This window comes from Corvus kubaryi, unplaced genomic scaffold, assembly GCF_017639235.1.
Source record: "Corvus kubaryi isolate FWS band 111438036 unplaced genomic scaffold, C.kubaryi_AGA036_p1.0 133, whole genome shotgun sequence".
NCBI classification, from domain to species: Eukaryota; Metazoa; Chordata; class Aves; order Passeriformes; family Corvidae; genus Corvus; species Corvus kubaryi.
The window spans coordinates 4,334,471-4,355,559 of NW_024580667.1; the positions used below are offsets into that span (position 1 = coordinate 4,334,471).

Consider the following 21,089-nt stretch of genomic DNA (forward strand, 5'->3'; position numbering starts at 1 on the left):
CTCTAAAAACATACAGGTTTTTTATTATAATTGGCTAAGTTTTAATATAAGCCTGACTTTTTTGTGAAATTATTAACATCATTTTTTGTGTAGCGTTCATTGAGACGGCTCTCCCAACTCTTGTAATTCCGATTTTGGAACCATGTGGTCGATCAGAGTGCCTGCATGTATTTGTTGATCTCCACTCTGGAATGTTCCAGCTGATGCTGTATGGTGTTGGTAAGTAGGCACAAAATCAGGAGGTATTTAATACCTTGCAAGAATCCTGCGCTGTGAGGTGATTTTGTGGGAGCAGTTCTGTCAGGTCTGCAAAGTTTTGTGAGCAAATGATCCCCACACTTGGGTCCTCATCTAGCTATTGGAGTTTGAGGAATAGAAAAGAGGATCTTTTTGCTTAAGTGCCACAGTTCAGTTAAGGTTATTTTAAGAGGGCAACAGAGTAATTATTTTTGGGGTCAATGCAATGCATATTCTTTATGACTCATGATTCGTGGCTTGTGCTGTTAATGGATGAGGTCATTTCACATGGACCTCAGTGAGAATTATATTATGGGACCTTATACATCTGGAGTTACTACTGTTCAAGTCTTAACTTCAGGTTTCACAGAGCTTAAGAGAAGAAAGAAAGTTCTTTTAGTTTATTTGGTTAATAACATCCTGCTGTGGTCTTACAAGCATTATGTATCATCTGTTGGTACCTTAATCTCTCTCTTCACAGTAAGCCATGTGGAAAAAACAAGGGGCAACAATTACAAGTTGCACCAGGAGAAGTTTCATCTCGAAATCAAACAATCCATAGCACAACCCCCTGAGAGTTTTGATGGAGTCTCCACCACTGGATATGTTCAAGATGCTGTTGGACAGGGGATTAGATAGTCTCATCTATGCTCCCTTTCCCACAAAAGGCTGGACCAGATGATCTTTGAAGGTCCCCTTTGAAGGCCAAACCCAGGCTGTTCCATGATTCTGAGATTAATTAGATGAGACACTTTCAATGAAAGTTTGAAGTTTTGTTTGAAGGACTGGTTCTAAGACCATTTACTCATCTGATGTTCTTGCAGATCAACTGACACTCGATGACATAGAGAAATCTGTTAATGATGATATGAAGCGAATCATTCCTTGGCTCCAGCAGCTCAAGTAAGTGACTTGAACAGTCCCCTTAGTTTGCATGGAATGAGTTACTACATTTGTATTCTGGATGATCACACTTGCATGGCTTTGTGTTTTACCACAGTAGGGGTTACACTTTCTCACTGTTGTAAGCAACTTTGAGTATTTGTTATCTCGTCTAAGCAATCGAGGAAAGTCTGGTTTTATTTGGACTTTGTTCCATAGCCCTGCTTTAGTTTTCCTCCTTACATGTAGCCTCATGCATTGCTATGTGCACACTTTGCATGAAGTCTTTTCACTTGAAGTCAGTAGCAGACCACTTGCTTCCTGAGAGTCTCCTTTTCTGTTCATGTTCATCTTCTATATCCTTTATTCCAGTGTTTCTACAGCTGAACTCTGCTTGTTTCTCAGCAAAAATTATCTCCCTTCTCACAATACAGAGGGAAAAACCAGGAAGTGGCCTAGGATGATTTAAAACGTGTTTATCTTCTAGCACTTCAGCCCTTGCTGGTTTAAGCCTCTAATCTTCCTTCCATAAAGCCCTGAGGTTTAAGCATGAGATACATTTGGCTTCCATAAGAGGTTGTAGCAAATAATACAAACACAGTTTGCATCTGCATGAGAACTGAGTTCCACCTGCTCTGTCGTTTTGGAAATTCCCAGTGCTCTGACTGAATTGCAGGGTGAAATCTCTATTTGAGGAGTTCAGCTTCTAAAAGAAGCTTGATGATGCATGAAGCACTGGCACCCTGGAGAAACTAATCAACTTCCCTTTGTTATAAATAATGTACTTGAGATAATGGCTTGGGTAGTGCTGCAGTTTCTGAGGAAGCTCAGCAGTCCACAAAATGTCTTTTAGGACAGCTGTATCTGACATGTATCTGTGAGAATAAATATGGTGTGTTGTGACGGAGAGATGCTGAGCACCCACACTTTCCTCTGCTATTGTCAGTGGAAGTTTGACTAAATACCCAACCCCATGCATTTCTGAGCCCCTTTCAAGCCTTGCTAGTCTTCCTGGCCTTGCCACTATGGCCAAAATCCATTGGAGTAGGACAAAGTTTAATTCCAATCATGAAACTAAATTTGGTGTCTCTCATGTAGCTCTTCATCTCCAAACTTACTCAGGTGAATGAGTTTGTTTATAACATAACCCACAGTGACATCCAGCTTCAGTGACTCTTTTTACTGTATTGCTTACCAGCATATGGGAACAAAGATTTTCCTTTCTATACCAAAACGTAATTGAAGATTCCAGATTGTCAAATAACTGCAATCTGCATGTTTTTTTAATGTTTCCCTTCTTTGTTTTATGTTGTAATTTCATATTGTAGCATATTAAAATTTATTCAGCAAATAATTTCAGGGCTTTTCTTCTTGAATTAACACCCGTCTCTTAAGCTGAAGACAAGATGTAAATATAGTGATAAGGAAATACAAAGTAATGAAATTTTTTATGTGATTTTTCTTTATTTAACTTGTGCTGCAGTCATAGATGTTGGCTTAGAATATGACTGACTCTTAATTTGACACTAATGCTCTACACAGCAGTATATTAGAATCCTGTAAACCAGACTCAGGGTACTAATACCTTTATTTCCATGCAAGGTTCTGGCTTGGACAGCAGCGCTGCAAACAGTCTATAAAACATCTGCCTACAGTGAGCAGTGAAACTCTTCAGCTAGCTAATTATGCCAGCCATCCAGTGGGAAACCTTTCCAAACACAAACTGTTCATCAAACTCACTCGCCTTCCCCAGTACTACATTGTAAGTAACTGAAAAATGCTTCTGTCTTTTGCTTCCTGTCATGGATATCCCAGGCAGTTTGTGGTACTGTTAACTCTTAACATTAGGAACCAGGTGATTGATGTAATGCTTGATTCTCTCCTCTCCCTCCCGTCTCCTGTGGGTTTGTTAAGCACTCAGGCTCATACAGGAGAGGGTACATACAGCTTTATTACTCAGCAACCTTCCCATTCTCTGTTTTCCTGAAAGATTTGGTCTTCATCTCTTCTTGGATCCCTTTCCTAGCCACAGTATTAATATGTTGGAAAAGACTAATGTTTGTCCTTTGAAAGGGAGAGGATAGGAACTGAGTTAGACTTAATCTTAGCTTGAGAATCTTCTCAATTTGTTGTTTTGTTTACATATAGGTTGTAGAGATGTTTGATGTTCCTGGCAACCCCACAGAACTAGAGTACAAGTACCATTTTCTGTCTGTGAGCTATGCTGAAGGAGATGACAGCCCTGCCACTGCACTTTTACTACAGCAGTTCAAACCAAACATTGAAGAGTTGGTACTGGACACAAAAAGTGGCAAACAAATGAAAAGTGGTGTCAAGCGCAAGGTACATGTTCCAAAAGCCATTGGGGTGGTTACAGTGCATGAAAGCTCAACACAGATTCTGAGCATCAATTCCAGTTTTAGTAGCCATGTTTCCAGGGTTTGTATGGCTGGCATCTTACTTGTATGAGTTCTCTGGACTGCTTCCCTAGGGAGATGCTGGGAAACTGTTTTGTAACAGTTGTCCTTCAGTGCATGCCAGGCCTTCTCCACTGCTCTCCTGAGCCAAGGCAGAGCTCTGTGCAGAGGAGTGTGTATATATTGGATATGCAGGGTGCTGGTATCTGTGAGATACGCTTTGCACCATGTGTAGACTTTGAAAGACTTGCAGGGGCTGATAAGAGTTACTTCTTGGGACCAGGCTGACGTGGCTTAGTGATATTCAAGTACTGTTTTAAAGACAGTCTTCAACTGAATTGCTTTTGTCCTGAAGTGGATCCTTTCAGGAGTTTGTGCTCAGGGTGTGATTCATTTAACACTAAGATGAATTATATTATTCTCTGACATCTCTTTGAAGTGTTTACTCCAAATATGCAAGTACATTTGTCTTTATTTTATAAATTCTAGTTATCTGGAGATCCATGTTCCATAGAACCCAAGAAACCAAAACGGTCGGGAGAAATGTGTGCCTTCAATAAAGTGCTAGCTCATATTGTAGCCATGTGTGATACAAATATGCCATTTATAGGGCTTCGGATAGAGGTAGGTATTAAAAAATATTTTGTTTCCTTCTTCCCCTCCCCTACTTCTGATTCTGGTGTCTAGATGTGAGTGTTTGGCAAACTTGTGGTCATGTGCTCACTCTGGAGTTGCCCAGCCAGCTGAGCCTGGGTGACTCGATCTTCTACACTGTATTGCTCTAGTCTTGCTAGAGCTGCTTCTCTTAATACCAAGCACTGCAAAAAGCGTGAAAAGTTGAGGGAAAAGGGAAAATGAGGTTGAAAGATGCACTTGTGGGAAGGGTTGGGAGACAACTTTATACCAGATTGGAGCAGACCGTTTTTTTGGCTTTCCAGTGCTTGAGGACATGAAACATCTGTCACCCTCAGGGGAAAAAAAAAGTCCTTGAAAATGCTTGAAGCTTTTTGCTTGACTTTTTTGCTTAGAATAACATTTTTCTTGTTCATTCCTAGTTATCCAATATGGACATTCCTCACCAGGGAGTACAAGTAGAAGGAGATGGCTTCAGCCACGCAATACGTTTATTAAAGTAAGTGGATATTCTCTGTGTTTCATTTTATTATTGTACGTACACTTGAGAGAAAAAAAAGGCTTGTTTGGAGAGTAACAATAAGAATATCAGGACTGGGGTAAGATTTTTGTTTTGGGGTTATTTTTCCTTTTTTTTGGAGGGGTGTTTATATTGTGTGTCTTGCACTTGTATGTGAAGCAGTGCTAGAGAAAGAGGAAAATAAGAGTAGACAAAGAGCCAACTACAATTTGCTTCCTTCATTAGCCTAAACCAAGGGGCTCTGAAAGCAGTTTGGCAGTTCTCAATCCTTAAATCCAGGCAGTGCTAAGGAAGATGTGATGATGATTCATGAACATGCAGTTTTAGATCAGATCAGAGGCCTACATACTCCATATGCTATTTGACAATTATGTGAAACTGCAGAGGAAAATTCCAGGAATCCCAGAAAAGACAATTGCATGGTAAAGAGATTGTAGAGGAAATATCTGAGAATCATACAGTAATTTAATAGGTTATTTAGGCCCAAGTGCAGGACTTTGCAATTGTTTTCATGGAACTTCATAAGGTTCCTGTTAACTTATTTCTCCAGCCATCTGTGATCTCTCTGAAGGGCAGCCCTGACCTCCAGCATGTTAAGTGCTCCCTTCAGTTTGGCATCATCTGCAAATTTTCTATTCTTTTGTAACATACAGGCTATTGAAATAGTTATATTGAAATTGTTAATAGGAGGCCAGTAGTGGTGGCCTCTGTGCTAACCCTGAGAAATGCCAGCCACAACCAGCCACTAACTGGACCTGCAACAAATCAGTTTAAAGCAAAAAACGACAAACCCCAAAGACACGTCCTAGAGTAAAACCTTCATAACTCCTTTTATGCTGCAGAAATGTACAGTGACATAAAGGCACCAGTCTCTAAATGCATCAGGCCCTACCTTTTTAACTTTGCATATGAACAGGGAACTTGTGAGCTGAAGTTAAGGGTGGAACAGGAAATTTCTGGCTAGATCCTCAAGGAATTTGAAAAAGAGTTTGGCATGTTTTTACTTAAGCTTTATTTAGTCTGTCCCTTGAGCTCGATTCACACATTGGGATACGAATAAATTAGTGAGTACTAAGGGAACTGCCAGGTTGTTCATTGCATGTAGAGCAAGCTTGTTCTAGAAGGCAAATGAATTCAGATTGCCACAGAACTTCCTTATTCTCATCTTTTTTGTCTTATTTCTCTGTATAAGAGCTTTATATTGGTGAGCTCTTAGTTCACCAGGAGATAAGGACAGTTCAGCAGATCCTTTAATAGTCTGTAATTTGCAGGTGTTGAATCCATATAAAAATTGATCTTAGCTCAGAGTGCTTTTGTGACACACTTACTACAGTCCTTGAGGAGGAATAGGTTATCTCACTGTGCAGTCCAGCTGCCTCTGCTGTTGATTAGTTCATTCTTTCATGTCCAGACTTGGGAGTCCTTCAGGAAATATTAGAAGGCGCTGTTGTTACTTGTGGAACTGTACTGTGTGTAATGGCACTTCTGTTTTTTGTCATGTATAGAATTCCTCCCTGTAAAGGTGTAAACGAGGAAACACAGAAGGCTCTGGACCGATCTCTTCTTGATTGCACTTTCCGACTACAAGGTAGAAATAATCGCACGTGGGTGGCCGAGCTGGTGTTTGCAAACTGCCCACTGAACAGCACTTCATCCAGGGAGCAAGGCAAGTTTCATTGAGGAACACTGGTAAATTTTGTTTCTTTGTAGTTTACATTGTCAATTGCAGTAGTTTTCATGTCTTGGTGTAACTGGACAGCTGTCTGCTCCTGAGATTGCTAATAAACCACAGTAATCAAATTTTAATCAAAATTCTGACTGCTGAGTTGATGCATTTTTGTTACTTCAATGTCCTTTCTGGTCACTTGCCACAGTTCACTCATAGTGTGTAAACCACAGCTCAGGAACCACTGGGTTGATCAGTATTTGCCATCTCCTCACACTGCAGGACCAACCCGTCACGTTTACCTGACGTATGAAAACCAGTTGTCTGAACCAGTTGGAGGTCGCAAGGTGGTTGAGATGTTCCTTAATGACTGGAACAGTATTGCTCGGCTGTACGAGTGTGTCCTGGAGTTTGCACGATCCCTACCAGGTACAGAAATCACCTTCTTTTTGTCAAAGTGGTGGGCTTACAGATTACTGTGATTTTCTCACTCTCTTCCCTCCCCTCTTCACAGACATCCCCAACCACTTAAACATTTTTTCAGAAGTTCGGATCTACAACTACAGAAAACTTATTCTTTGTTATGGAACTACCAAGGGGAGCTCAGTAAGTAACTCCTAAATGGACTTTAAATGTATGATTGAAAACAGAATGGGTAGACTTAGACTTCTCAGAATTTTACTACAGAAGTTTTCTTTTTAGTGGAATTAATATAGATGAATGCAGAAAAGACAGAGAGTGCTGCATTGCTGATTTGCTGGGTTCCTAGAAGTTCAGAATTTTTGACAATTTCTGTTTGATGTTTTATATTGTGGGAAGGACAGTTGTGTGCTTCTAACTGATGAAAGCTGGTGTAGCAGCATGTTTCTGAAAAACTTTGTGTAAGTGTTGTTGCTGGTCACTGCTGTACTGGGATATACGGATATGTGTTAAGCTGAGTGCCTAATTCTGCCTTAAAAGAGAGTACTCTTAACAAAGTTTTAGATGTAGTGCTGTGCTTTCGAATGGGGTGGTCCTTAATTATTTTGTAGCAGTGTTGTTTTCTTGTTCAGAACTCTAGCTTTCTCTGTAGTATTTGAATTTACAACTTACTAATTACTTAAATAACTGAGTACTTGCTCACACCTTTGCCTTAAGTGCAAGGTAGAGGAGGAAGTGAGTGCATGTTTATTTCAGATTTAGAATATAGTTTTTGTGTGCAACTGATGCAAAGTAGCTGATACACTTGAAATTTGCTTCCTGGAATGCTTTTGTGTTCATTTTTCTAAGCTGAATTTTTAAGAGTATTTTTATGTGCCTTTTATTGGGAAGTGTATATGTGTGTATATATATGTATACATATATACATATGTATGTTATATATATGTGAGTAGCCCCCGCAGCAGTATGGATTTTGCATTTAACTTCCTTACATATTAACATATCCAGTTCTCATTTTTGTGTAATGTAACTTAAGAAAACCAGTCCACCTCCAGAACTCATTAATCAGTTTTCCACGGTGTGAATCTCTTGAGTTTACTTTTCTCTCTCTCACCTTTGGCATAAAAGACTCTTTTGCTTTTTGGTTGACTTGCTGATATAATTGCCCAGTTCTGTAGTTGCCAACAATCCAGGCAGCTAAGTGGGTGTTAAAGCTGACAGTGCTTTTTTTTTTTCTTCACAACCTCAGCAGCTTTTGAGGAAGGTGAGTTAGGAATCTGTTGAGGTTTGATGAAAAATGGGGGAAAAAATTAAATCAGACCAACTTTCTTGTTATAATCTCTTGTTATAATCTTGTTATTACAACCTACTTGTTCTAGCTTCCAAGACCATTTTATGTTTGTGACATTGCAGATCAGCATTCAGTGGAACTCCATCCTCCAGAAGTTCCACATTTCACTGGGAACTGTTGGCCCAAACTCAGGTTGCAGTAACTGTCACAACACAATTCTGCACCAGCTCCAGGAGATGTTCAATAAAACGCCAAACGTGGTGCAGTTGTTACAGGTAATGTTCTAAAAAACTTCTCTCAAGAAAATTGCAAGACACTTGGGAGCTGAATTCTGATTAAACTGTTCTCTTCAAAATTACATGGGTGTTACAGTTGTTTATGGATCTCATTGCCAGAAGGCATCTAATTTTCCCTGCTATTCCCCATTTTCCCTGACCTTTCCTTTTGGATAAGCTACCTGACCTCTCAATATCCGCCCTCTCCCAGGTTTTGTTTGACACTCAGGCTCCATTAAACGCCATCAACAAACTCCCAACCGTGCCCATGCTGGGACTGACCCAACGCACCAACACTGCCTACCAGTGCTTCTCCATCCTGCCCCAGTCCCCCACGCACATCAGGCTGGCCTTCAGGAACATGTACTGCATCGACATCTACTGCCGCAGCCGCGGCGTGGTGGCCATTCGCGACGGCGCCTACAGCCTCTTCGACAACAGCAAGATCGTGGAGGGCTTCTACCCCGCGCCTGGGCTAAAGGTGACCACCCCATGTTTTCTGGCAGGCTGATAATAAATGAGCTTCTAACTTGGGAGTATGAATCTGATGTGAAGAGCTTGGTGAAGGCTTTCTTTGTGGAGAGCTGTGGTCCTTCCAAAATTCTGAGCGTAGAAGGAAGTTTTTTATTTATCGGTAGATCTGTTAATTAGTTTGAATTAAAACATTTCCTTTTTAAAATGTAACATCAAGTGCTGGGGGTTTTTTTTCTTATCTGTGTATTCAGGCATCCTTTTGTTGAAACTTGCTGAAGCTTTGTGACTAGGCTAGATGTCTGCTTCAGGATTAGCAGCAACTGCTCCTCACAAACTGTGTTGTGCGGCAGTACAGTGCTCATAAGTTGCAGGTGGGACAATGCTCCATGTCAGATGATTCTAGATAGAAACTTCCCTTTAAAATAGTTCTCATCAGTGTGTGGCAGGAGCCTATGGCTTTGGTTCTAAATGCAGTGCTGGTTCACTCTTCCTGAAAAGTGAATCTGTGCACATTGACAGAATACCTGAGGGCAGCTTGTACCAGTGCTAGTTACACTGAAATACTGGAAAAATGCATCCTTTGAGAAACAAGTTGATTTGCTAATTTTTGTTTTTCTGACAGTTGCAGCTGGATATTGATTCTCTGGCATTGCATTTAACTAATCCTGAACATCTGCCTCTTTCACAAATGCTAAATGAAAGACTAATGGAAATAAGAAGGAGATTGTAGATACCAGTGTAAGGTAGTAGAAGAGAATGAAAATGGGAAGGTACAGGAGGAATTAATTCAAGAAAGTTGTCAGGCTCCTCTGGGTACAAGAGAGTTCTGTGGAGGAGGTGACCCAGATGTTCTTAACCAAACAGGGCAGTTGTAGGTGTACAGCAGCCCTGTAGGTTCTGGATACTGATAAGTTGTTCTGGAACAGGTATTTCCAAACGTAGACTTTTCCTTATCTTTAAGGAGACAAGAAAAATGTTGGTATTTCAATTTACTGGAGATACTTCTTGTTATAGAGCCAGGTATCTCTGTTTATGAATTGATATATTTTGCAGACTAATTATACTGTAATTAATGAATGTCCACCAGTATTTAGTTCCCAAGACCTGTGTGCTGTAGCTGATAGAGGTAGTGTTACAGCTCAGCAAATACTGCCTTCTTTTGTGTAGTAAAATTTAAATGGGCCAATTGCTAACAAAACTGCTTTTTCCACAGACATTCCTGAACATGTTTGTTGACAGCAATCAGGATGCACGGAGACGATCTGTAAATGAAGATGATAACCCACCTTCTCCTATTGGAGGAGACATGATGGATTCTTTGATATCACAGCTCCAACCCCAGCAGCCGCCGCAGCAACCACAACAACAGGTACCCTTCAGGCAAAATAAATGTTTATTGTCTTCCACAACAGTGGATTTCTAAGAACTTCATGTTCTAAAGGGATTAGCAGTAGCAAAATGGAAAAGGAGGCTATAAACCCACTCTGCTGCAGAATTCCCCTTCGGGCAAAACGTATTAATTTATTTTGCCATTTCTCATTCCAGTGTAAATAGCCCATAGCATATGAACAGCAGCTTTGGAAGGTCACATGAGACTTGCTGCCTAGAAGCAAAGGACTGAGGGAGGGAAAACAACTGTTAAAGATAAAAGATGGGAGAGAGAGTGAGGAGGTGTTGCTGTTACAGGGTGGCAGATAAAAGGTGTGAGGTACAGAGGTATTATGTCTTTAGAAGAAACTGAAAAAAACAGTGAGCACTGAACAAAATAATATAGAAAACCAAACAACTGTGTGGATGAACCTGTAAGAGCAAACCCTTGTTAGTATTCTGCACATACTTAACTTCTATTTTAGTACAAAATGATCAAAAATTTTCATTGTCCTGTGTTGACAATTTCAGCCGTTTGCAAAACAGGCAGGAGCCTCGGGAGCGTATCCTCTCACCTCACCACCCACCTCCTACCACAACACAGTGACACCCTCCCCGTCCATGATGCACACGCAGTCACCAGGTAGGATGGCTGGGAAGCTGGGAGCTGATCCTGTCCTAGAAAAATAGGTCTTTGTGCATGCATGTTTTTTCTATTATTTGAGGTGTGTTTAGCCCCAGGTTAGCCAAGAGAATGCACCTTACATTGTGGAGAAAAAAAGAAAGTCCTACCACGTGTGTTTTGGAAAGTACATTTTGAAGATAAAAAAAAAAACATTAAGTAAAACTGCCATCTTTAGCTACGTAGTATTTGGGACTGTTTTCATTCTTACAGTTTATAACTTGCTAAGACAAAAACCTGGTAATTTTCAATACTTGCTTCTTCAGAAAAGCTTTTCATCACCAAAGCTCTGCTTTCTGCTCCCAGCTGTTGTAGAACAACAGCTGAAAATATTTAAATTTGGGGAAGGGCTGAGCAGGGGAGAAATGCCATTCTTCAAGCCAAATATCATGGGAAGTTTTTCGTTTGTGTCGCAAATCAACCTGAAAAATATAACAGTCATGCGTGTACAAAATAAAGCCTTCGAGTGCAAAAACAAATTCTCTTGAATCTTGTTTGCTGTTTCCCTGAAGGGAGCAGTTGATACAAAAAGTTAGAACAGAATTGTGTATGTCAAGTGATGTGATGTCTTTGATCAGGAAATTTGCATGCTGCAAGCTCACCTAGCGGGGCTTTAAGAGCACCATCACCAGCATCCTTTGGTCCAACTCCTTCACCTTCCTCTCTTGGAATCACAATGGGACAAACAGCTAACTTTGCCAGCCCACATGGTGAGTTCTTTACTGGCAGGTGTATATGTAGGGACAGGGAGGTCAGATTTGCTTCTTGAAATTAAGTCTTCCAGAGCAGACCTAAGTTAACTGAGAAAAATTCATGTTTTGCAATTGGCTCAAGTAGCTGTTTTCATATATGCGAGTGTTAACTCTTAACAGTAGTCAAAAGTAGCTGCATGGCATGTTGAGGCGTTCCTAACATGTTAAAAATTGACTCTCAGTCACTCCTTTCTGCTTACTAATGTGGGGAAATTCAATGTGGTCTTGTAGCAGAACAGTGGCTGCAGCTTTTAATGAGCATTTTCTTTTGTTAGATTAGTTAGTGGATTTTCACTGCTTACATTTCCTGGAAAAATAGCAGGTACAGGTTAGAAATTCAGATACTTGCACTTTGAAAATGTTGTCAAAGTCTGGCTGGTTTGACATATCTGTATGTGAGCAACATGCCTTTTGGTTGTTTCCTTTATTAATTCGGTTGGTTTTTTTGGAAAGCTGCCAAAACAATCCTTTGTGTAATCACAGTGTATTGGAAACTGTTGTATAGATGATAACAAATGAACAGTTCAGATGGTAATTTTCATACATCAGTTTGATTGTTGAGATGAATGCAGTGAGAGAGATGTGCCACAGAGGGTTCAAGGAGCTCGTTCTGATCAGTCTGTACAGCAGAGATACTTTTGCAGAGAAAACTGTAAGATACTGAATAGATAAGGAACTGTCTGGCTGAGGCTTCCATTTGCTAAGGAGTAGAAGTCCAAATCTGTAGGCAAGAGCTCCTTTTAGTTTAGAACCTGTTACTTGTTGAATATGACAATTTTTCTGAACATTCAATTTTACTTTTTTAAAAATACAACCTGGAAACCCTTGAAATCCATATTTTGATTTTTCCTCTCTGCCCCCACTTGGTGTGTTTTATATGGTTGTAAAAAGTAGTCTAAAAGCTTGCAGGCACTTTCATGCTTTACAGATTTTGGTAAGCCTCTTTTCGATTTCTCTATTAGAAAGCCTTTTACTTTATAAAGAAATAATAATGGTCTTGTAACATCTGTAGGTACCATAGACCCAAGCTCACCATACACCATGATGTCACCCAGTCAGCGTGCAGGGAATTGGCCAGGATCTCCCCAGGTCTCTGGTCCATCACCAGCAGCACGGATGCCTGGAATGTCACCAGCCAACCCTTCCCTTCATTCACCTGTCCCTGATGCCTCTCATTCCCCACGAGCTGGAACAAGTAGGCTTCTTTATCAGTGTTATAACTGTGAAACACCCATGTTTAACATTTCCAGTTGTGTTCCTTTTGGTAGTTCTTGTGTTGGTCTAACAGTCCTTACTGCCTTGTGCAGTAAAATATCCAAGGAAATTAAGCCTTTATTCTGTCCTAGTTCAAATCTTCAGTAACAAATTGGTAAAAACGAGCTAAAGCATACAGCATAAATGTCAGCAGGATTGATGATAACTCTTGTTGCAGTGCAGAAATCAGTCTGAAACTACTGAACTCTGTGACTAAGAGAAAAGTCTTCAGAGTGAAAGCAATGATGGGCACATTTGCCAACCCAAATACTAACTTTTCACATCATAGATTTGTAATGCTGCTCTTGCACGACTGATTTAGCCATCTTTACGTCCCATTGAGTTTGTTGTGCAAACCTCCTGTCTGCTGGCATGCTGCAGAAAGAGGAAAAGGGAGGGGTGTTTTAATGTTACTGAGACTCTTTGCATGGGTGCAAGGTCAAAACTAATTCTTTGTCTGTCTGATGCCTATCACTAGGCAGGCAAATTCTTAAATAAGAAGGATTAAGCTTTGGCCCAGAGGACTTACTGATGAATAGTGACAAAGTGAACACATATCTTGTTTCAGTGTAAATCCTCCCTTACTGCAAGTCCTTGTGTCCCCACAGGTTCCCAAGCCATGCCAACAAGCATGCCTCCACCTCGGAAACTACCTCAGCGCTCTTGGGCTGCATCCATTCCTACAATCCTCACCCACAGTGCCTTGAATATTCTGCTCTTGCCCTCTCCTACCCCTGGGCTTGTGCCAGGACTAGCTGGCAGCTATCTGTGCTCCCCTCTCGAGCGATTCCTTGGATCAGTGATTATGAGGAGGCATCTTCAGAGGATCATACAACAGGAAACGGTATGATTTAAGTGGGCCTGTGGGTATGTGACTGCTCCATGTCTTTCAAGTCAGGCACAAACGGAAATCCTTCAAATAAAATAACTGTTTGCTGTTAGACTTGTGCTGTACTTCTGATTTTTGCCACCTAAAGTGTCAAAATTTAGAGAAATCATTTAGTTCCACTTCCTTTCCATGCAAATTAGATGTGGAAAACCTGTTTGGTCAGGTGAAATTTGGTAACTGTTAAGATAGCAAGTTTAGGACCAGACTTTAAGATGCCGTGGGTTCCTTGGGTTTGTCATGTGCATTGGGAGTTTACTAGAACAGCCACGGGGTTACTGTGGATGCCACTACTTGGCAAGATTGCCAGAGAAGTGAGTTACTAGTTAATGGTAACTACTAGGTCAGGAATGTTACTTTAGGGCTTGGGACAGACAAATGTGCCTCTTCACTTCTGTGGCCTGGATTCAGTGACAGAGAAAGAAGCCAAATCTGGCATAAACTTAATTCTCAAGGCAATTTCACCTGTATTAAAATATCTTGTGTTTCTTTCTGGAAAGAGAGGTTGATCACTATGCTTTGGGGAGGGAGTGAGAGTGTGTGTGTGTGTATGTCTGTGTGTTCATGCTATTTAATGAATGACTAATTGACTGTGAATCTTCTTTTTATGCAGCTACAGTTAATAAACTCCAATGAACCAGGTGTCATTATGTTTAAGACAGAGGCACTGAAATGCAGGGTTGCTCTCAATCCCAAAACCAACCAGACCTTGCAGCTGAAAGTCACACCTGAAAATACAGGACAGTGGAAATCAGAGGAGTTACAGGTTTTGGAGAAGTTCTTTGAAACGAGGGTATGTACTGAAATCAAGAATATTTACATTTTTGTGCCTTGCTTTTAATCTCTGGTGTTGTTTTGAGTGGTCCTGCTGGCTGTGTAAGAGCTGCAAAATATAAAATTGACAGCTGTGCATGCTGGTTGCGTATTAAATGATATATTTATTATCTAAATAGGCACTACTAAATAGTGTCTTTCTTTAGGTTGCAGGACCACCTTTTAAAGCAAACACCCTGATAGCCTTCACAAAGTTACTAGGGGCTCCCACGCACATCCTCAGGGACTGCGTGCACATCATGAAACTGGAGCTGGTAAGTCCACTGTTCTATTTATTTAGTTCACCCAACTTTGGTTATTATGTTTTTGAAAAAAAGCTGTTGTATCTTTATCTACAAACACACAAATTACTCTAAATCTATACATAAGTTATTTAATGTTACTGGAGAAGTTTTTGGTTTACTACCAGCTCTCCTGGAAACTCCCAAAATTTCTCATTTAAACTGATGATTTTAAAGAACTGCATACATGTTACTGCACAACAGGCACATGCATAGGCTGGCTGCAGTCTTTCTGACTGTATTGTTGTGCTCAGTTCTTTCAGAGTTACTCGCATTTCTCTAAACCTGGCAACATCTGCAGGTTTAGGTAAAGAGACACATTCTACTTCGTGATGCTTCCCTGTTTCATAGCTGTGTATGTCACTGACATGAGACCTGTGCTGTTCTCTGTGCTGCTCTCTCTGAACAGTTCCCTGACCAGGCAAGTCAGCTGAAATGGAACGTGCAGTTTTGTTTAACAATCCCTCCCAGCGCTCCACCAATTGCGCCTCCAGGAACACCTGCTGTTGTTCTGAAATCCAAAATGTTGTTTTTTGTAAGTAGAGCTATCTGTTTTAAAATTCTAACCCTGCATATCTCAGAGATCACGGGTTTGTAGCAAAACATAAGCCACTGTAACTGACAGCTGTAATAGCTAAAAGTTTTGTACTGTTTGGAATCCTGGATTTGCGTGGATCTCTTGTAATAAGTTTGGTTCATATTCCTACTCTCCTTCTTACTAAAACACAGCAGCTCCTCGTGTTTTGTGTTCTTGGAGAGATGTTGACAATATCTGAAGTTCAGCTCCCTCTGGGCTGCATCTTCAAGTGCTCAACTTGTGGGTGTTTTGTTGTTTGAGGCACTAACCACCTAGACTGAGTGACGTGCACATTAGTGGTGCTGGGAGAGGAGAGCAGGGATGAGATGTTCAGAACAAATCTACATCGGTGTTGTGCCCGAGGCAGTGCTTATTGTGGGGTGCTTTTGAGAAGAAAACAGTCTCCACCTGATTGATAATTTCTCTGTTACAGAATTGATGTCTGAAAACGGGGGTGGATGTACATGCTGTCTGTAGGCCTGGAGTGTTTAACTGTGTCAGAAGTTGCACTGAAGTACAAGATCTTTCAATTTAACACAGTTTTTGGGTTTTTCCCCCACAGCTCCAGCTAACACAGAAAACAACAGTCCCACAGGAAGCTGTTAGTATTATTGTCCCAATTATTTATGATATGGCTTCGGGTACAACGCAACAGGCTGACATTCCCAGGCAGCAGAACTCTTCTGTTGCTGCTCCAATGATGGTTAGCAATATTCTAAAGAGGTTTGCTGAACTGAATTCACCACGACCAGGTACTGTACATGTCCAGTAGATATATTCTCTTCACCCAGACATCTGTGACAAATCTCCAGTGTAACACTAAACCTCTCTTAAGTCTGAATTCTTCTTGGTTTCTATCTTACTTCTTTAGTGATTACAAACTCCTGATGTGACAGGCAATACATAACTTAATAGGAAGTACTGGCAACACAGCAGAAGGTTGCACTGATGATTCAGGCTGGGTTTTGCTGTTCTGCCCGAGTGATAGGATGCACCCACCTCTTGTTGGCCCAGCTCTTGCTGCTCAGTAAGAGTCACGCTTTTTGACAAATGGGCCCAGAATGAGTCACAAGACATATACTATGGCCAAGTGTCAGTTTTCATGGTTAATTATGAAGTTACTCAGCTTAGCAGTAGAATATAAAGGGATGTTAAAATAGTTGTCAGAACTTGTCCACGTGCTGTGAATGATTAAAAAGTAATTGCAGTGGTTGTATACTCCTTTGTCAGTGTGTCCACTAGCAGAGGTGCATACAGTTCTGTCGACCAGACGTGCTGTGAAGTGTTTGAGCTAGGTTTTTCTGAGTGTTCATTGGCCTGTAGGTAGTGCACCGTGAGCAGCGTTGTGCTTTGCTTTCCCTCTTGTTTGTCATGCCTTTTTTGTTATTTTTTTAGTATCTAAAACATTGAAGAACAGTAGCAGGTTCTTTGGGCAGCATGTTGTCTGTAAGCAGTGGTTTGGGGTCCTAATACACAGATGGCTTAACTTTCAGTTCTGACGAAGAACAAAATTTTTCCAGTAATCCAGTGAATAGATTGAAGTTGTGAATCCAGAGGTTGACTCTTACTTCTCTTTTGTATGATTATTCATCTCGTTGTTATGCAGTAATTTTAACTATGCTTGATGGATTATTTCAATTGCTAGAACATGAGCAATGTTTACCTTAAATTGATGTGGGTATGCATACATTTCTGAAACTTGTGATGGGATTTAAATTAATATGCATTTTTTGTTTAACATGTAGTAATAGTGTAGGTAAATAGAGAGAAAATAGCCTTGAGGGCATGTGGAGTTCCCTGTAGGAGTTCTGTATGTGGCAGAGAGCTGTTGTTTGTATAGCACTTCTGTTTCAAAATACATTAACTAAACTTCAGGTGTTGCTTTTGGAAGGTGCTTCCCCACAGAGTTCCTCTGGTGTGGGGAAGGGTAGGTTCTTGCTTTGCTGTTTGTTATTGCACTGAGTTGTGTTTTAAAGTAAACCCTCCACAAAATACCACAGAGCAGAGCAAGTAACTGTCAAAGCTGCTCTGGTGATGCCAGGTGAGATGTTTTCTGATGTTCACTAGATAGATCAGAACAGACAATTTTTGTTTGTCGTGCAAGTTTTGAAGCAGTTTTCAAATCAATACAGGGAGCAAAGTACAGATAGGCAGAAAAAAAGCATAGGAAAAGCATTGGAGCCACAAGCAGAACCTTATCCAGGCAAAGGAGAATGTAGCTGGCTGAGCAGAGGAAGTTTCTAGTAGTCCTTCCTCTGATTTCCAAAAGAAAGAATGAGTCTGTATGAATTTATTTATTTCCACCACTACCTAGCCAAAGTAGGATCTTCCTGAAGACACTTGAAATGCAATTCCCTCTGTTCTTATTGTCAAAACATACATTATTATATCTGATCAAAGAGAACAAGAATACCTTCTTTTCTTCACCATTGAAAGGTGATAGGAGAGCCAACAGATGAAAGTAGATAGCTGGGAGACTTCTCTTGTAACAGCAGTACATGGGAGATCCCAGATGTGTGTCCTTTCTCGTCTGATGCTCCTTTCTCTTCTGCTGCTCCTGTGCTGTACCCAGGATTTTCCTGATTTTCCTGCCTGTTAGCTCTCTGCTGCACTAACTGCAATCTGCCTGGTTAAGGGAATTTTTCACTGTTTGAGTCAGGAAGGACCAGGGCCTCCCATCGTGCACAGATGATGTTACTGGCACTGTCATTGTAACCTGGAATTAGTGTTGCCTCGTTCTGGCTGTATCTTTTTTACCTTTCTCTCTTTGTGAGAAAGTATTTTGTATTCAGCTTAATTTTCCTCTTAATAAAATGGTAGTGCCTGAAAAGTAAGTTCTTTTGAAAGAGTTTTCTTTTCAGATATGTGGGCAAACACATTCTGCTGTGTTTAACAGTAAAATGTTGACTCATTGTGAGTACACATTGTCTTTCTAAGACCACTTTACCTATGCCTCAGTGGGAGAAAATACTTTACTTTGGGGAAATACTTGTATGAACTGAGAAGAAATCAATGCCCTGGAATAGTAAGCTTAAACTTGAGCTGTAATTCCAAAACCTACAGTGTGTAGTGGACATAAATCTGGTAAGGAAATTAAAGTCCCTATGGATGCTGGAGGTGACCCTTAAGGAGGAGCTCAAGGGACTCATGATGATTCTTAAAGCACTTCACAACTAAACATTTTTCAGTGTCTGATTTTCAGTGATTCAGTGGATGGTATTTAGCCCAGATTGGTAGCTTTGATATGATAATGACTTGCCCAAAATAATCTTGGGAATCCCTAGTCTGGCAGTTAAGATTAATGCATCCCAACAGGCTCTGTGCTTATCTCTTTGGTCACACTGTTGCTCCTTCAGCAGCAAAATGCGATGTCTTCTAATTGACATTCCGTGAAATATGCAGGAAAAATTCAGCCCACAATGACCAGGTTACAACAGTGGCTATTGTATTCTCTTTACCAGGAAACAGTAGATGAAAATCACAGCTGCCTGTTACTTCATCTTTTGTTGTTCTTATTTAACCCTTTCACTTCTGCTGGTTTTAACTTCTTTAAGCTATTCAGAATATGTGTGGTTTTGTCAACAAGTGCTGGTATTTAAAACTTGAGGTAGCTGTGGCTGGTTTTTCCTCTCAGTATTGAATCTCAGCTGTTGGAAACAGAAGTCCACCTGCTCTGTATTTTATTTTGCAGTTTAGATGTCAAGGGTAGAGCCAGAGCAATTTGGTTGAAAGAAACAGATTCCTGACTGTTGCTCAGTCTTGGAATTAGAAATGTTTCCAAGACTAAGCTTAGGACAGAAAACATCTATCAGCTGTTTCAGACTTGAAGTCATTTTGAGTCTTTCAAAATCTTTAGTTTCTGCTTGTAATCAATAGAAATAAAACTTGAAAAAGTTGGGTTATTTTCTTTGTAAGATGTAGTGCTCTTAATTAATAACATACTGAAAAAAATCGGACCACAGTCCATGGGCAATCAATTCTAGCATAGATTCAATCTGACATTCAAAAGCAATTAAAAATTAAGAGCTACTTGCAATTCCATCACCAACAAGAGCAGTCCTGCTGGGAAAGCTGGAGCTGCTTCAGCTGGTAACTCCCACAAATCCCAACGTCCCTGGAGGTCGCTGGGTTTTGGGAGTCTCGGCCGCCGCGTGTCTGCACCCTCGGCTCTGCCCTGGGGGGCTCAGGGGGGCACAGTGAGGAAGGGCTGTGGGGTGTGGGGCTAACCTGTCTCTTCTCCCTGCTCCAGAGCGAGGAAGGGCTGTCCGGGGCGCGGTGCTAACCTGTCTCTTTTCCCTGTTCCAGGTGAATGCACAATATTTGCAGCCGTTCGTGATTTGATGGTTAATCTTACGCTGCCCCCTGGGGGGCGTCCCTAGACACTTTTAAAAGAAGGCTGAAAGTGAGACAAAACAGCAAAAAAAAAAAAAAAAATTAAAAAAAAAATTAAAATAAAGCCTTCGGTTAAAAGAGGACGTTTTAATTTTACCTTTTTTTCTAAGAGCTAACTATAAACTGGCAAACTTTCAGGGATGCACTTTCATCACATGAGTATCACCACGACTTTTGTATAGTGCTGTTGTATAGTGTGTTTTAATGGGAGACACCTCAGACTAGGTAATAGATTGAAGTATCAGCTTGCTGGTAATAGATTTAATATTCTGTTTTATACTATAAAGATTATGAAAATGCCAAACTTGTTTGTTTTTCTGTTTTTCTTATGTTTTGGTGTAATAGTCTTTTTTTAAGGCAGGTCTGTCATTTTTGAATACTGTAAAACTGTGACAAACTTTATATTGAAGCTGTATTTTAATATGACTGCTTTGAATCCTTAAACAATTTATTTGGGCTTGTTGTAAACATGTCCCCAAAAAGCAATATTTAATAAACTGGATTAAAAAATCTTATACTGGATGTTGTATCATCTTAAACGTTATTCCTCTCCCCTGTAGCCACTGGTCAGATCTCTTGTGTTCACACTTACTGCACTATCTCTTTTTGTGGTCTTGGTTATACACGCACACACGTGCTGCTAACTTAAAAACCCAAACAAACCTTTGTTTATTTATCCTGTGGATTCAATTTGTCCAGAGTAGAACAGAGTTTGTTCATTTTCCTGGTTGTAAACATAACCAGTACTTACTTAAAATGGTTCTTCATTTCTTATACCAGGAACTACATCTTTTCTGTCCCAAAAGCAAAGTTTAGTGGAAGAAAGAACCTTTTGTCATCTGTCATGGAGTCTGTTATTACGGATTTGTCTTGTTGTAGAGGCAGGTAAGGTAGGAGCTGGACCTGCATACCACAAGATTGGAGAGGCTGATCCAAAAAAGAAACAGCCTCACATTTAACTTCCTGAATTGGATGTATGTAGATAACTTTGTCAGTAATGACTGAAGGCTCTTGTAATTGAATAAAATGTTCATCCTTAGGAGTTACCTGTCATTTACCCATTTGTCCTCCTGGATCAGTATTCTCAAATTTCTATAGAGTTCAAGTTGGTTTCCAGACTTCCTACAATAGTGATTTTCAGCTATGCTTTCTCCTTCTCTTTGCAGAGCTCTGGCAGCTCCCTGCTCAGCTGAAGGACATTTGAAACTAATTTTAAATATCTTTTAGTGAATGTATTCCAGCCTGTCT

The 21,089-nt window shown here is 40.5% G+C and overlaps 1 protein-coding gene across 2 annotated transcripts in view; it reads left to right on the forward strand.

Annotated features, from left to right (window-relative positions):
* MED14 (mediator complex subunit 14) overlaps nt 1-20,356 on the forward strand; it is a 35,549-nt gene extending 15,193 nt beyond the window's left edge. Inside the window, exons 11-31 of one of the 2 annotated variants that reach the window (XM_042034950.1) lie at nt 94-219; nt 1,062-1,140; nt 2,722-2,881; nt 3,268-3,462; nt 4,026-4,160; nt 4,592-4,668; nt 6,195-6,355; nt 6,638-6,784; nt 6,870-6,961; nt 8,189-8,341; nt 8,553-8,822; nt 10,029-10,184; nt 10,715-10,826; nt 11,444-11,575; nt 12,630-12,812; nt 13,480-13,715; nt 14,371-14,550; nt 14,738-14,845; nt 15,282-15,407; nt 16,012-16,201; nt 19,755-20,356. In XM_042034950.1, the coding sequence (XP_041890884.1) occupies nt 94-219; nt 1,062-1,140; nt 2,722-2,881; nt 3,268-3,462; nt 4,026-4,160; nt 4,592-4,668; nt 6,195-6,355; nt 6,638-6,784; nt 6,870-6,961; nt 8,189-8,341; nt 8,553-8,822; nt 10,029-10,184; nt 10,715-10,826; nt 11,444-11,575; nt 12,630-12,812; nt 13,480-13,715; nt 14,371-14,550; nt 14,738-14,845; nt 15,282-15,407; nt 16,012-16,201; nt 19,755-19,828 (3,092 nt within the window). In that variant the 3' untranslated portion in view covers nt 19,829-20,356. The remainder of the gene's footprint in view (nt 1-93; nt 220-1,061; nt 1,141-2,721; nt 2,882-3,267; nt 3,463-4,025; nt 4,161-4,591; nt 4,669-6,194; nt 6,356-6,637; nt 6,785-6,869; nt 6,962-8,188; nt 8,342-8,552; nt 8,823-10,028; nt 10,185-10,714; nt 10,827-11,443; nt 11,576-12,629; nt 12,813-13,479; nt 13,716-14,370; nt 14,551-14,737; nt 14,846-15,281; nt 15,408-16,011; nt 16,202-19,754) is intronic. The other variant, XM_042034959.1, reaches the window with a different exon arrangement.
* Nucleotides 20,357-21,089: the final 733 nt, after the last annotated feature.